Here is a 17,447-nt window from a genome sequence, read left to right on the forward strand (position 1 = left end):
CAGCTTTCAGACTGATCACCGTCACACACAGCAACATTACACACTGCATGAAATGTAATTTTAAGGACATTGTAATTGTTACTCTTTAACCTATGACAAACATTTTAAGATTATAACTGTACACTGCTTACCACTGACTAAAGTCTAGTGTGTTTACAAGGACATAGTCTTTGGTGAATGGTAGTTAAGTAGAAAACAGCAGTATAATCTTGATAATGTACTGTACGAACTCACCTCCCAATACCAGTAACCATGATAAATAGCCTACTTGCAAAAGCAATAAGAGGAATAAAAATGGTAATATGAAAGAACAGCACTGTAACAGTACAACAAAAAACTGAAATGGGTACAAAACGCTAGCAGAGATTCCTGCGGTCGCCTGCACTCTACGGCTCATAATTGGTGCGCAGCTGCACTCCAGCGCGATTGCTCTCTAATGGAGATGCATTCGGCCGCATGACGAGATGCAGAGGACGCAGCCCTCAGAGAGAAGCCCGGGAAACCATTCCTCCACCCGGACATTTGTAAGAGTCATTAAGTGCGTTTAAATGAGGTCGTTAAAACTGATGAAATGAGGCAGTATATTTGAGCGCGGACGCCGAAACCATTTTTCAAAGTTACGCGTTCGGGGGCCGTCATCCATCTTCAGGCAAAGGGAGGCAAAAGTCTCGCGACCGCAGCGCTCGGGGCCAAATGTCAAAGAAATAAAATGCACGTAACCGGCCCCATTATCCCGCAATAACAAAATGATTGAAGTATTTGTTTCAATTACGTGGGAACATGAAGCGCGTTGAAAGGACACGATGTGGCTACAGATGAATTTTGGCAGCGATCGTGAATTAGTTTCCTCAGCCGCTGTTGTGTACGATAGACGCATGAACCGTGGTTCATTTCACAGTTCGGGAGATAATGAAATTCTTCTCGAGGCGGCGTACGCTGCCGTCCTGCATCAGTGACCCTGGCGTGGCCCGTATTCGTGATAACCCTCGAGAGCCGGTCGACCCATGAAAGCTAGCACGCTTAGCAGAGACCTGGTGTGACAGTGAGAAGTCAAAGTGGTCAAACCGAGAAGACTACAACATCACTCCTTCGCACACACAAATACACCCAACCACGCGGACTCAACGTGTAGGAGACCAGTTTAACCAATTAACTTCACTACAGTCAGTGTCGGGTATACTAGTTTAATTAATAATCACATCATCAACATTGTTTTTAAATGACTCACCAATTACATCATCTACAGTCCACGTGAAATGATGCATTACTCATTAATAATTATTTCCACAAATCTGTATCAATTTTAAGACCATGGACAGAAGAAATTAAACAGTATTTTAACAACTGCTTGAAGGCATGGATAATTATTTGACACGTGTTTAGTCTAAAAATATATTTTCCACAAAATATTTGAAAAAATTAACAAGACAACTTTAAATTAACTTTAAACTTAACACTTTCAAAACATATTTTAAAATATGTTCGCGTTAATTTCAACCACTAATTTCTAACTTTTTTAATGCAAATTTATCTAAATGTAGATTTTAAATTCAAATTTGTTTCATACAGTATTGTGGAAAGTATAAACAGTATATCATGCAGATTGTAAGTAACAATAAAAAGTCAAGGGGGAAAAAATATTACAGGAATTAGTTACTTTGTAATGCCAACAATGACATTTTTACATTTGTACTATAGACGGTTTCATACCAACATAAACAAACGTTACTACACATGCGCACTTTTGTGACACCAACTAAACTTCCGGTACACTTTCACAAACAAAAAAATGCCTGTAGATTATTTCTGATAACAATCAAAAGAAACCGAGAAGAACTGTTACTTGGCTACACTTGTCTCTCCAATATTTAGAATTTAGACTGCAATACCAAGCTCAACCGCTAGATGTCAATGTACCACGCGGTTTCTTTAAATGCGACCAAACTACAGGACCCATTCAACAAACTGGTTATTTAATAAAATGAACATATAACAAAATTCAACAAATCATTTATTTAATACAATTATTATTCAGTAAAATAATAATACAAATTAATATTAACATAAATTAAATATAATATAAATAGTTATATTATCATACACAAGCCAAACACAAACCGGAAGTTAACTGGGGCTTAGGCGCGCACGCGTCCGATGAAACGGTCAATACAGATCAACAAAAAAATCTGTTATTAGCACCTTGTTCTAATCTACACCCACCAATAGCAATGTACCGAAAACTGACAGGTTAGCCAATCAAACCGCTCAAATAACATGAAAAGTTTTTGGTGCATGAAACCTTGAATGACATCGTATGTGAACTTTAACCCTTGTATGGTGTTCAAGTTTTTGTTACTCAGCCAATATTCATTATTTGTTTTGTAAATCAATACAACCATAAAAATGTACATTTCAGAGATGTCCGCTTCACCTCAAATACAAACAACATCGACAGCATATATGGTTGATCATGTTAAATCACATGTATGTAATAGGTGCTGTGTGGTGCATTTATGAAAAAATGTACTGAAAAAGAAAAATTATCCAATGGAAAAATCTTGAATAAATGTCTGAAATGTCATCATCTTTTGCAACAGTTGAAAACAGGTCCCACAGACCTGAAAAGTAACCACAAGGTTAAACACTTCATGAGTAGATCATGGTCCCTTTAAAAAGGTCATATGGCACAAACACGTGTTTTTCTGTGTCTTTGGTGTGTTATAAGTTGCCCATGCATGTATAAGACACGTAAAATTGCAAAAATGAAAGTGTCAGAGCAAAATATGCATTCTATCTAAAAGCGAATGCTCACCCAGACCTGCCTGAAACGCCTCGTGTAACCACACCCCCACAAATCTAAGTCAGTTCGTGGTATGATTTGACTAAGACCACCCAAAAGTATACGCAAGTAAGGTGGGCGTACCTGTCAGTCCAATTGAAGAGGAACCTGATGTTCCAAATATGGTAAGAGGCGTTACATTTCCCTCACACGCTTGCAGTATTCCTCCAATCACTACGCACTGGTTAACTGGCCAATCATAGCACACCTCGCTTTTCAGAGCCATGAGCTTTGTAAAAAATCTGCGCGTTTCAGAGAGGCGGAGCAAAGAGGAGATACAACCATGCACGGTATGTGGAAAATACAGCGTTTTTGAACCTTAAATCGTGTATACACATTGCATTACATCTAAAACAAACGATAATGTTCGTTTTAGCCGTGTCATATCACCCCTTTAAGTTTGTGCCATGTTACTCACAATAATAAAAAATATTAAATACACAACACTCAAGAATTAATTTCCTTGCGTTAACAAAGCACCAGGCCCCTATTGTTGCCACTAAACCAGCCTAAGTTTATTAGCCAAATCATAAACGTTTTACAGACGTCCACAGAGAGTCTTACTGTCTGCAGAGCAACAATAAATATCTAATCACTCTGTACACGCTTTCTTTGGATAAACAGGTACCTGATTTACATCGCTGTACTCTGATGTTGTGCACCACAAGCCGCATGTGAAACATTCCTGCTGTGATATGCGCTGAAGGAGAATTTGAAGCGGTCGCATTTATGAAACATCCTTTAAGCTCCTGAACACATTCACCCCCAGAATTCTGCTTGCGAAACATTCCGGATGTTCTTCTCCCAAAACTCGTCTCCCTTTCCACCACGCCGCTCATACATCTCATATTCCGTATGCGTCTCGCATCTCAACACAGCTCTGTTCGGATTTTCACCCTACGTATTACAAATTTAAATGATTTGAATAAAAACAACTGCCTAAATGTTTTCCCCTCCCATCACCGCGTATAGATATTAATATATTTTTTCGTACTAGAAATAAATCGAAACGTCTCCTGCCTAAAGCGGGAGAATATTACCCTGTAATGATGCCTCACCCCGCCTGGTGAAGGGCGAGAGGAGCGAGACTTTTCAAAAGAAGAAAAGAGGACGAAAATGAAACCAAATTGCTTCTGCTGAAGTTCACAGCCATTTTGAACCTCGCGAGACGGCGTGCGCACATTTCATCCCGCTCCCTCATACCAATTACATCACAGGATTCTGAGCTCAGAAATGGTTAATTATCTTCAATAAGACAAAAAAGTAATTACCGTTTCATTGTCGGGTGAACACCTAGCTGATACAATAGGGTCAAACACGAACGCTCACGCGCGCTATAAGTCTCTGTCAATAATTAGCTGCCGTTCGCTCAAAACTAATTAAATTTCTCTCTCTGCGCCTGATTTGCGATAATAACATATTGAAACGTGGGCGTCGAGGATTCGAAAGACAAAGATGAGACACGGAATAAAAATAAAACCACAGGCATATGGTTGAGAACATAATAGAGGCGTTTTTGTTCCATCTGTAAGTTACAAAATATTTCTTCACAAGCATTTGTCTATGTTCATAATATGTTTATTTTAAACCGTGTCTGTTCAAGCAAGCATCACGGTTATTATGGTTTATGGTTAAGTTAATGGATTTTCAAAACTGACGAAACTCTAACTTAAAGTATTACACCAAACGTGTTAACAATGTTAGAAATGCAAATTTGTATTTATGATTAGTTCAAATGAAAACGATATCTTTCATTTGTATAAACTTACCCATGGCATAAAGTACTGTAGGAGACTTTTTTTATGTACTTCTGTACTCATTTTTGTTTATTTTTTACCTAAAAAGTTACAGATCACAGCTTTAAGTAAGCACTAAGGAATGAGCAATAAAGAATCTTTTAATAAATTGTTTCATTTTAAAATGGAATAAATCACGTCTAAGGGGCGTTGTTATGCACGACACAAATCCGCAAAGTCATGATTTATTCACAATAAAGCACTAGCCTTTAGTATCTATTTGCTTTAAAAACAGTTAGCACGCAATACAAATATTAAAGCCGCAACTTTCATGAAGTAAAATCCCTTAAAACCTTCCTTCCGCTGCAAAAAATAGTCACTGAACGACTGTAAACTACAACAGATTGTTTCGTTTACATTGCCTGAATAAAGCACAGCTATTGACCAATTAGAATCAAGGACTGCTAAAAGTTTTATTAAAAAAATTGAACAAAAAAAAATAGTGAGGGGTTCAGATTATTTTATCCTGAGCGTCTCTCACACTTGAGGCTAAAAACACACTGAACAAACAAATATTGAATTAATCTAAACTAAGAGCAGAAAACAAAAAAGCATATTGTTTTTGATACTTGTGCCAAGACACACCAAAGAAACCATCCCCCCATTCAGCCTGATATTTGCATCTGTACTGGCCATTACTTAAAAACTTCAGTAAAAGAATAAACCTCAGAGGCATTTTCCCACAATGCTTTCTTATGGTAATGCTAATAACCTAACGACGGGCTTCTCAGAAGCTTAAAATATGAGCTTGTGAACCCAAACACCATTGATCCCAGATGAATCATAAAATCTACAGTGTAAAACCTTCCCAGCAGCACGGGTAGAATAAACATTGGACAAACTCAAAGAATCGGTGTGATAAAATATCCCACAGAAAGGTAAGAAATGATCATTGCCCTTCAAGAATATTTATTACGCATGACCCTCTTGACAAGGGCATGATGAAAGACTTCTAATTTCATTATGACCTTCAAACATCACTGCTCCATTTCAAGATAACGTTGATAGGAAAGACTGGGAAACGCTCGCCTGCTAGAGAGAAAAAGCGCACGCAAGAGACGAGTGGCACGCGAGTACCGCCAGTCCCCATGAGAGTCTATACGGGCTGTTTGCTTTTCTACAGGCAGAACTGAACGGTGACTCATGAACTTGGATGATGTTTGTCCTCGAGTTGAACTAGTAATAATCAAACGAATGGAACAGATGCGCGTGGAGCACAAAAGAAGATATTTTGAGAAATGTCTCGGTGGTTTTGTGTCCACGGAATTCAAAAGGGGCTAAAGATGTTTGGTTACCAACGTTCTTCAAAAGATCTTCTTCTGTGTTCTGCAGAAGAAAGAAAGTCATACAGGTTAGAAATGACATGAGGATGAATAAATGAAACTATGAATTTATTTTTGGGTGAACTATCCCTTTAAATAACTCCCCGTCAATGAAACCACAGACCCCATCGCGAGCGAGCGGCCATCAAACCTTGCATTACGTTGGCATGCATTGCAAAGCTCATCTTTAATGAATGCGTGTCACATGAAAACCTGTGATCTCCTGAGAATTCAAGGAGTTGAGGAGCAGATATGCATATGCATATCTTCATGTACCTGTCTGTGGAGACGGATGGATGGAGGAGGGTGACGATGGAGAGAAGGATGGGGGTTGTGCTTGCCATCTCCCAACAATCAGTCTGCATATGCATCATATTTTGTCCTTTACGTTTACACACGATACATCAAATGATTAAGATTCTATTAAATAACGTTAGCTGCTGTGTATACTCGGGCACGACAAGACTGATGAAAGACACGCCTCGGAATTTCCCCGGAACGAAATTAAAGGCTATGAAATCACGGTCAATTGGTTATCGATCGCTTTTCCTGCAGAGTGGCCCCAAACAAACTTTAACAATGCACTGCATCTGCCATTAGACGCGTCCAATTGGAAATGTAGACAAATGAGTCTGGTGTCTCTCAAAGCCCAGCGAAGGACGGCATTAGTCACCATCAGCCCATGCGAATGCGGTTAGATCGCTTTGTTTCCAGATGAAAGCAAGAACGTGCGGGCAATTGGATTTATTTTATGAAACAATTAATGGAAACATTCATTTTTAAATGGCCGTGCATAGCCTTTCGGGAGCTGGATCTTACGATGGGAAGTTTATTTTCATAAGAACAGTAGTTCTCAACTTGGTTGCAGATCTGATAGAAAACAGAGGAAAAGAATGATACATGTAAATAGTAAAATGCAACTGAAGATATTGAGCATTACTTTCAAAGGAGAAAAGACTGTAGATGTCCTTCTGAAACCTTGTATCTCCATATTTTGCCATCTTTATTTTTTTGACATAAACCATTATTATTAATCACCCTTTATGTTTGTCATTGGGTTTTGTAAAAATTGAACCAATAAAAAGTATTTTAAAAATGCTTGTCAACTTTGACTTCACAGTATGTAATCATTTAATAAGTACAGTGTTTTTTGCATTTCCTGAAAAACAGCAAATTTGGACATGCAAGGTTTCGAAAGAACAGCGGCAATATGCAGGAAATGTCTTATACTCGGATGGGTCGCCATTTAATGTCCAATGTATAATCATTGTGTACCGCGGTAAAATTGCTCAAGGTGGTATATGGGATGATCTGGCATACTATATATACTGTATGTTTATCTCAACCTGCTTTCAGGAGTCACATCACCTGAATTTCCCGAAAAAAGATATTTCAATGACTTTAGGCAGGTTTGAAAGTGCCCTTGCATGCATTTGTTATCAGCTTTTGGACAAAGTTAACCTTAAAGAAAACGGTCCACTGAATGTCAGCTCTTACTGTCGGACCTTTCTAAATGCCAGTTATTTATTTAGGTCTTGTGTGGTGGGGAAAGTAAGCAAAGCAGATGGTCCTTTTTCTGAAAATGAACCAAATGACATGACGCTGTGAGCCCAGTAGGGGTGCATTCGGACATTGGACATTTTAAAGACGGCTCGGGGGTCTGGCTCTCCTGCTGCTCTTTTTGAAACGGCAGATATTTGATTGAATAAATGGCGGTCTGAAAAGCATCCACTCCCATCAACGAACGCCTTCGGCTGAGCTATATTCGACAAAAAAACCGGAATATCCGCGATTGAAAGCTAAAGCCACGCACTACCAACGAATCATCTAGATTCCACAGGTCTCACCCTGCGAAGGCATTTTACACAGACACGGTTTTCTGTGTGATTAAAGGTCAGATGATATGAAAGGTCACGGAATGGTGAAAAAAAACAACAACAACAGAGCGAGAACTAAAATGCCTTTTTTAGCTTTAAATTCTGCCCACAAAATGATGCCACTCACAAAAAACCCCAAGGACATACTGTTCTATTTAATCTAACATGCAAAATGGAGAAAGCGTTCTGCCTGAAATTAATGGCCCCATGGAATATCATGTCTATAGCTGTTGGCAGGAGAACCTCGGGGCGTTCGTGAGGTTGCAGTTATGGTGTTACTTACAAAGAATCTGTCAGTGAAAACCAACTCGCTTCATTTCTCCCAGACGTCCAATACAGCACACCTCAAAGAGAGCTCGCCCGCTCGCGAGGTCCGGCCCTTTAAAATGACCTTTTTAATGGTGGCAATGGAGCCACTGACCTTTTCGTGTGGACGCCACAGAACACGATCAAGAGTAACTTCAAATTCACAGAAATGAGCAGAATGATAATAGTTCATACTGTAAAAAATAGCACACATTCATACACATACATGCAAAAATTACACTTTGAATATATCTATCGATCCATCTCTTTATTTTTTCGGAAACTTTTATAATTTGAGAATAAGTGTTTGCACCTGGGTTTTTGCATATATATACAGTGTATGCAGGGCGGGACTGGGACACAAATTCAGGCCGGGAAATCCCACACTCATCCAGGCCACAAACCACAACTAGAAAGCATGAACCTATTTTGTGATGCTTTGTAATCATTACGCCATCAATTAATTAGACTGACAGTGTGTTTAAATAAATACAGTAAATACATGTAATTAAATACAGTTTGGCTTGAGAAAGTTTCAAGAAAACAAATATTAAAATTGATCATGTGGCCAAACCCACAAAAGAAGATTCATTCTATCCTTAGGTTTTATAATAAAACAACAAATACACATTATATGCTTAAATTGTATGTGTGAAACAACTGCATCGTGCGGTCAATAATCTCTCCTGCACTGCTTTATGACTGTTTTCCCTTTAAATGTTAATGACGTTAGAAACGTGAAATGTCACTTTGTTGACGCTCCCTAAATTCACAAATGTCGAATGTCCAACGTCAAGCCAATTTTATGTCAGTCTTTTATGGCGTGCTTTGACTGACAAATGTCAAGAGCTCGATATTGTAGCGCGAAATGACGTCAATATTGATGTGTGAGCGCACGAACCTCTACGCACACACGCGGAATTCTTTTGCTCACGCACAAAACTGGACGCGCCCTTAGATGCTCTCCGCTCGCACACGCGGAAGATGCTTTCCTCGTACATGGATTTCTTTTGCTCTTGCACAAAATTGCCGTCCAGTTTAGAGCGAGAGCAAAAGAAATCCGCGTGCGAGCGGAGAGGTTCGCGCTCGGACATCAATATTGACTTACTTTAGCGTTACAATAACGTGCTCTCCACATTTGTCTGTAAAAAAATGCCATAGCAGTCGACAGGTTCTCCCAATGGCCAGTCCGGGGCTGAGTGTATGTAAACACTGTATATGCAAAGACAGGTTTTACTAAAACCAAATAGCTATGGTTACTATAGTTAAAGCATGGTAAATGTTACCATATTATGCTTTTTACATCATTTCACATGACTCAAAGACAAAATAATAATAATAATATTACTAGTAAAACTATTTGGAAAAAAAACATCACCAATTACCACACTTGTTGTTGTTGATGTTGGTAGGACAGAGAGGGCAAAATTACACCATTGGTTGAGCTAGAAACTTAAAGGTTAGACAGATTAATAATACTTATAAATAAAAAATACTTACTTATAAATAGCAATTAGAAGAAACATGATTGCTTATTTGCAAATCACTTTCCTGAACTCTCCGACCTACTGTCCTCTCACATCACAGGTTAAAACAGAAGCTGACTGCTCCAACCCAAAAAAGCTACCGAAATTTCACTTCCTTTAGGAATGCAAACATACTTGCTCTCGACTGTAAATTCAACTGGGAAGGAAAGTATTTTAATGTTCAAAATAATACCTCTCATATCTGCTTTGCTTCATGACCATAATCTTATTTTACTTACTGTATAAACCTTCTTAAAATGTGTCCATTCCAGACAAACACGAGTGCCTACACTGAATAACTGCAAAGAAAATTCCCATCACCAAATGTACCTCCCATTCCTCAAAAGTGATAATGCATCACTCAGCAGTTCAGACAGTTCTGCAGATTCGGACGCAAGCGGTGACGTCAGAGAGCGACACCATCAGATGAGCATCACATGCCTGCCACTCAGAAACAATGGATGAACAAAGCAATTTCACATACGGTCAGGCCGGCCTCGACTCCTACAAATGCGCTTCGACAAGAACCGCTTGTATCACCCAGGATGAAAGATATTTGGAAATGGAGACAGAAAACGTGTAAAGGACAGAACAGGATCAGGAAACGCCTGACAAGCGCGCTGCTTATACGCCACGTTTCTTATTTCTACAAATGTTAGAACTGTCAGTTCCACAACACAGCCAGATGGAAAAAAGAACAAGATCTACATTCGTCTCCCGCAGGCGCTCCGCCAGACACAGACTCTTAGGGCAACAGTGTTGCAACTCAGTCAGCGCTGGGCTTGTCTTCTGGCACTGAAAAATGCAAATCGCCATGTTACCGCTGGACTTTCTGAGAGGCGAGTTGCAATAAGTTCTCAACACTATATGTTTGAGTTTCTGGGAGCATCATGGCATCAGAAATAAGCAGCTCAATGGGTAGAGCATTGCGTCAGCCCAGAGGTCATGGGTTCGAAGTCCAAGGAAATGTGTACCTTAAATAATCTGTAAGTCGCCGAGCGCATACATGTAAATATATGCACACATAAAACCTCATTCTAATGCAAATGAATCTAGATTATTCCAAACAAGAGAGCATGTGCACACAATGTGCAATGAGATGAAACATATCTTAAAGTTTCCTGAAATGCCAACGCAATAAATAGCTTTAATATAGGTGTAACGGCTAAAGGTCCAGCCTCTCTAGTGCTGGAATGTTCTTGAACACAGTCTGACTGTCAGGTCCACACTGGGCTATTTATAAAGAAAAGAGGTTTCCTGATTCACATCCAAGATGATCGTGTCGAGCTGCACCAGGGCCGGTCCGTCCCACGCGCTCCCCCAAGGTTCTGACCTTCTGTTCACGGTTACTATCCAAACCTAAAACCTTAAGGTGTTGTTCAGCCGCATAAATAAACAACACTGATGACAATGGCATTCATACTTTATTTTCCATCAAAACATATACCGGTCAGAAACACTTACTTTTACTTTTTTTTTCAAATTGTAGAAAGAATAGTAAGCCCATCAAAACTGTGGAATAACACAAAGGGAACTTTGAGAATTATGTTGCGACTGAAAAATCGAAAAAAAAAACAATTTTTGTTTAAAAAGTGTTTTAGTTTGTGATGATTTTTTTTTATTTTTGTCTATCAATTAAACTTCAGACATATAAGCATACACCTTTAGATCAAAACCTTTTTAAGATTGAATTGAAAAACAATTTTGACCGGTTGTGTAATTTGAGATTTTTTATCACTTTTTGAATGCATTCTATTGTGTGTCAAATAAAGTTCGCTAAAGGCCCAGTCCAAAGAAAAAAATGCTACGAGATATACTTTATTTAAAGCCATGAATGCTACTACTGTAGATATATTTGATCCAATTACAGACTATTCTTTAAATGTTGTTTGTCCAGCTGTATGGTTCCATAAACAACTATAGATTTTACAGTATATGAAAGTTTGTTCGGGAACCAAAACTACCATCACTGCAAAGAAACTTTTTTCTTTGCAGTGCTTGCAGGAGCTAGTCTAAACAAGCTCCCTTGTTTAGAAAAATGCTCTACACTAAATAAAGTGCTTAACAAATGTATCCGACCACCATCCAATTTAAAGTTTCAGATGCCTAACTACAGTTCCAAAGGTTAATTTCTAACTTTTAGGTATAAATGTGTGGGTATAAAATTTGGGGGTTTTTTAGTTTTAAGTTTTTGGGAGATTCTTAAATATTTGTTTATTAATAAATATTATTAAATATTTCTCTTTATTACGACATGTGGTCTAATATGTTTGTTACAGTATATGTATATGTGTATAAAGGTCAGTCAGTCAGTCTGTTGACAGGATGACCCGAGGGATGGAGGTTAAAAGTGACCCGTTGATGTGAGGAAGAGAGAAATTTATTGTATTCTCTTCACCAAAATGCAAAAATTCCAGCAAAACACGGTGCAAACAGAAAGTGCCAAAATGACAGAAAGATAATAAACTGTACAGTATGTACAAACTTACAGGCCAATTTAGACAAATCCAACACTCCAGTACACTAACCAAACTCCTACTCCAACAACCCACACTGAATGAGTGTTTGGGGCCATTTTATATTCCAGTCCCCGCCCCTGGATCGTACCATGTTGGAGGTAAGTAGCTTTGTACATATAACATTTAAACATAATGAAACAAAATGCAAACTAAAAAATAATTAAGAACACATACACAATTCAAAATACAACAAAAGATTTTTGTTGGTATGATGGATGTGACCCGGATGATGTCACATCCAAGATGGTTGTTAGTGCTGTATAAAAATCCCAGGTTGCGTATTGAACTGGTTTGGTTGTGCAAAACGGAAACTGGTGAGTGTATGTAATCTTCTATGTGCTTGTATTTCAAATAAATGGTGGTAGATGAGAGAAACATGTGTCTGTGGTTATTTCAATGGGCTATGGGTAAATGCTATGCAATGTGGTTTGAATTGGTATAGTAGACCAACACAGCAAACACATTACACAGGTACATAGCAACATGAAGTAAAACATTAAACAGTCAAATCAAAATATATTCACCATACACTTAACACAACACAAGTCCGTATATATCTTTTCAAGCCGGATATCGGACGGTGCATAACGGTAAGTATGTGTTATATGGGGTGTACTGTATGTGTGTGGTCACAGTGTCTGTCTCAATGTTGCACTGTGACACAGTCAGTCAGTCATATTTATTTATAAAGCACATTTAAAAACAACAGCTGTTGGCCAAAGTGCTGTACAAAATTTAAGCATATTACAAAATACAAAAAGTAAACAAAGAACACAGCGACAGATAGTACACTACAGTTATACCACTGTGCTTACTTATGACCATGTGCAACCGTAAATAAATAAGTTTTAAGAAGAGACTTAAAAACAGCGTATGTTGGTGCAGTTCTTATAGACGGTGGAAAATTGTTCCATAGCTGTGGAGCAGCCACTGAAAAAGCACAATCTGGATGAGATAAAAGCATGTATTACAGACTCCATGTCTCTTAATGTTAAGAATGACTTCATCTTTGCAATATTCTTTAGATGATAAAAACAACTTCTAACCACAGCATTATTCTGTTTATCAAAAGTCAAAGCAGAGTCAAAAGCAATGCCTAAGTTTCTGACATGTGATTGAAGATTCCCAGAAAGAGGTCCCAGTTTACTGGCCACAACCTTTGTAGAAGCAGGGGAGCCAAAAATTAAGACCTCAGTCTCATTTAACTGAAGGAAGTTGGCAGACATCCACTGTTTAACATCTCTCAGACAATCAAACAGACACTGTAAACTGAAGACATCCTTTGGGTGCAAAGGAACATGACACTGAGTGTCATCTGTGTACAAGTGGTATGATATATTGCGCCTCTTAAATATGGCATACAAAGGAAGCATGTATAAAGAAAATAGAAAAGGACCCAAAATTGAGCCCTGTGGAACCCCATACAAGACTGGTGCACAAGTCAGAGGGGACCTGGCCCTTCCGGCTGAGACTGGTTTCTCCCGAGGTTTTTTTCTCCATTTATTTATCATTGGAGTTTGGGTCCCTCGCCACAGGGCCATGTTGGCTTGCTCACAGGAAGACTGCTTTTATTAGATATTATACTGTATACTAGAATGATCTTGCTTGTTCTACTGTATAAACACCATGCACTGTGCTGTGTTTTACCTTTTCTGTGTTTTTCAGTTTTTCTTATTTTCTACTGTAAAGCTGCTTTGGAACAATGCACACTGTGAAAAGCACTACATCAATAAAATTGAATTGAAATGAATTAAACAAATTTATTAGACCACACGTCATAATAATGAGAAAGCACAAATTTTTTTGGAATCTATCAAAAACAGAGATCATATGTATATTATATACTGTAATATATTAACACACATAATGGTGCAGTAGATATTAAGTATGACACTATATTGGGGAACACAGAAGTCAACAAATGCATGTTACTTCTGTTGGCGGGCAGCAGAAAACAGGCTGCCCACTGTGTACAATTAACAGCTAAAATGTGCAACTTGGCTCTAAATGCTTCAGCTGTGGGAACAGATCAAACAAATTAATTTGGGACTGGACAGAAAAGGCACCCGAGCTATTTGGATTCGCCTTTGAACGACACAGCAGTAAAACCGTCTCCAGATCCAAACACACGCGACACAGTCGGAAACTGCAATTCATGTTCAAGACACAAAGCTGAACAGGCAAAGTAATTGGATTGGGAATTCTGTACAGTACATTTATAGTATGTGTCTCTCGAGAACTATTGTGGAAGGCCATGTGATCAGCAGCCCTACAAACAGGAGTGCCGCAGACACACGCTTATATAATATACTGAAATGCACTAAAACGGTACTTGTGTGGAAAACGTCCTGTGTTCTCTTTCCAGACAAATCAGGGCGCTTTATAGGGGCTCTTTTCGTTTTGATCATTCAATCACATTTCAACTTCCGTCACTTGTTATTGTCTTTTGAACAATGGTCTCCTGCCTCCATTCAACGTTTCTCAAAGCCCTTTGGAAAGAAAAATATATTTCCAACACGTTTTGAAGAATTCCAGGTCAGAGAGCCACGGTGTTCCGCACATGTGTGATTGACAATCTGTTATTAAAACTAAACAAAGCACAGTATACCTGCATTGAGTGTCTACGTTTAACACCACCTTGTACAGCAAACTAAACATTTGAAAACACAATACACTCTTAAAAAAGTGCTTCATATTACCATTGGAGAATCATTTTTGGCTGAATGCTTCCATTAAGAACCGGAATTTTTTGTGTTTCACAAATGGTTCATTGTTGTGGAAAAAGGCTCTTTTGCATATGAAAAATAAGGAAATCATGTAAATGGTTCTTTGCAGTACCAAAAATGGCATTGCTGTGAAGAACCGTTTGCCCATCATTGACCCCAGAATGGACCCCATGTTCTCTACACATCTTTACAAAATTTTGACTAGAAAAAAATCAAAAGTACAAAGCTAACACTCTAAAAAATGAAGGTGCTACAAACGGTTCTTTACAGTGATGGCATAGAAAAACGTTTTCCTTATAAAAAAACATTTTTTGTGTAATCTAAAGAACCTTGCTCCACAAAAAAAAAAACATTTATAATACAGAAATGTTTAAAGAGTGAACTCTCGTTATGCCTGTGGTTTAACTATAAGAAATGGCTGAATAATGGTCTGAAGAGAAGGTGATCAATGCAACGTAGTTATAAAACGTTATAAGTATAAATGAGTCAAATACTGTATTAATATGAGCAAACAAAAACATGACAGTACACTCTAAAAATGTTGGGTCAATTCAACCCAGCGTTGGGTCAAAAATGAACAAACCCAACTATTGAGTTAAATGAACCCAGAAAATGTTTATATGTGACCAAACAATGGGTTAAAACAAACCAGCATTTTGGGTTAAAAACCCCAGCATAAATGAACTTATAACCCAACGGTTGGGTTTGTCGATTTTTGACCCAATGTTGGGTTGAGATAACCCAAAAAATGTTTAGGGTGTATTTGTTGCTCATTGAAAATTTCAAATAAATGTTTCATAAAGCTTTCCTCCCAAGATATTATAAACATCGAACAGACCCGGAAAATGAGTTTATACTCCATAAAAAAGAAATGCATTGCCTTCTCATTTCAACACGCTCAAGCTGTGATATTAAAATTAATAAACGCACACAGGATGAGATGAGAAGATAAACGCGAGGCCCGCATTCTGACCCCCAAAGATACGTCCGGCTTCCCCATAATCCACATACGAAGAGTAAATTGAGTTTTCAAGGCCAGAACACTAAAAAGCGGGAACGGAATTTCAGCAAGCATTAATATTTCATGTTCATGACTTTTGAAGAAGGCGCTTGGGTTTCCCTCTCTTCCCATTCAAGATATAAATGGCAGAGAGCAATAGATGACAGCGCAGGACTAATGATTCAAATGCCACCGCTATGTCTCCACTTCTCCTCCGTTCTCCCCAAGGAGAAATAAACGAGCGGTAAATATCAGGAGGAAATTAACACAATCTGTATCCTGTGATGTATAATCTTGGTACGACCAAAGACGTCGTGAATCACCTTCTCATTTACTTCTTGTTGAACATGTTTACTGGAACGCGACGGATGTTGGCAAAAACCGCCGCACGTGTTTTTTGACCTTCCCTGCGTCTTGGTAATGAAGACAAGCTGCTGTTTTATTAATTGCTTGATTTGTAAGCTTGAATTCATCCATGAAGCTGGCTAAGAGTCTCTACCATAAATAGGGTACCGTTTCTCTGGGAAAATGTTAAAGAAATAGTTCACCCAAAAATAAACGGGCCACAATGTCATTCATTAAATTTAACCTCAATTTCACGCTGAACCTTCTATATCGATTACAGCACACGTCAAGAACACGACACATTCACTGGATCTTTAGAACATCTCCTTCGGCGGTCTCCCGAATAAAAAAAGGTTTGAAACAACATGAGGATGACTAAATAATAAATGAAACTTCGCAAAGACTTTGCAAAGAAATGCAGGATGGGAAAACAGCCACACAAACTCTAGCGCTAAAAAAAACCCTCACACATTGAAATCATATCTATATCAACACTTCTCTACAACTTTACAGTAATACTTCCATTATTTGGAAAGTCAACTGAAGTTCCTTTTCCCCCGCAGAACGGCTCTTGGCTCAACAGCGGCACTTTGATTCCATCATTCATTCGTTTTCAGATTCGCACTTCCAGCTGGTCTATTTTCTCTCTCTCTCTCTCTGAATTTGTACACTGTAGATTCACCCTTGAAATGTGTGAGCGAGAGCTAAAGCCTGCGAGTCTGGTGCTCGCATTGAAATGAATTGGCCTTCTCATCCTTATGCATCAATCTGCACTCGTGTTGTGAAAAACGAATGTTTATTCAGCCTCGAGATGAAGCTGCCGAACGAATCTACTGATAAATAAGCGCATAACTATTAGACAACATTTCAATGGCAAAATTAAAATGGGGTTTCAACGCACAGAAACGCAGCGTAAATGGTTTGAGGGAAATTGGATTTGGCACTGGCAGATGTAACAGAGTTCATCCAAAACAGTCTTGACAAAAAAACAGATTTGCATTTCCTGAATTACACGGCAAAGCAATGTTGAGTATTTAGTTTTGGGTAAAACGATAGTTAGAGAACGACTGTAAATACAAATATAAAGCGGCTGTGTAATTTATGCAGTACTCTCACTTTACAGTATGTGGTCTGTGGTTTTAGAAACAAAAACACAGATGAGCGAGAGAAGCGGGTTTGGATATTAATTAA

General features: G+C 38.5%; 1 protein-coding gene across 3 annotated transcripts in view; it reads right to left on the reverse strand.

Annotated features, from left to right (window-relative positions):
* LOC130565488 (kelch-like protein 29) overlaps nucleotides 1–17,447 on the reverse strand; it is a 197,584-nt gene that overhangs the window by 107,452 nt on the left and 72,685 nt on the right. Inside the window, exon 1 of one of the 3 annotated variants that reach the window (XM_057352227.1) lies at nucleotides 3,468–3,809. The exons of the other annotated variants lie outside the window; for them this stretch is intronic. Within the exon in view, the coding sequence (XP_057208210.1) occupies nucleotides 3,468–3,566 (99 nt within the window). The 5' untranslated portion in view covers nucleotides 3,567–3,809. Of the gene's footprint in view, nucleotides 1–3,467; nucleotides 3,810–17,447 lie in introns of those variants that run through there. 3 annotated transcript variants of the gene reach the window in all.

The sequence above is a fragment of the Triplophysa rosa genome, linkage group LG15, assembly GCF_024868665.1.
Source record: "Triplophysa rosa linkage group LG15, Trosa_1v2, whole genome shotgun sequence".
In the NCBI taxonomy this organism is placed as follows: Eukaryota; Metazoa; Chordata; class Actinopteri; order Cypriniformes; family Nemacheilidae; genus Triplophysa; species Triplophysa rosa.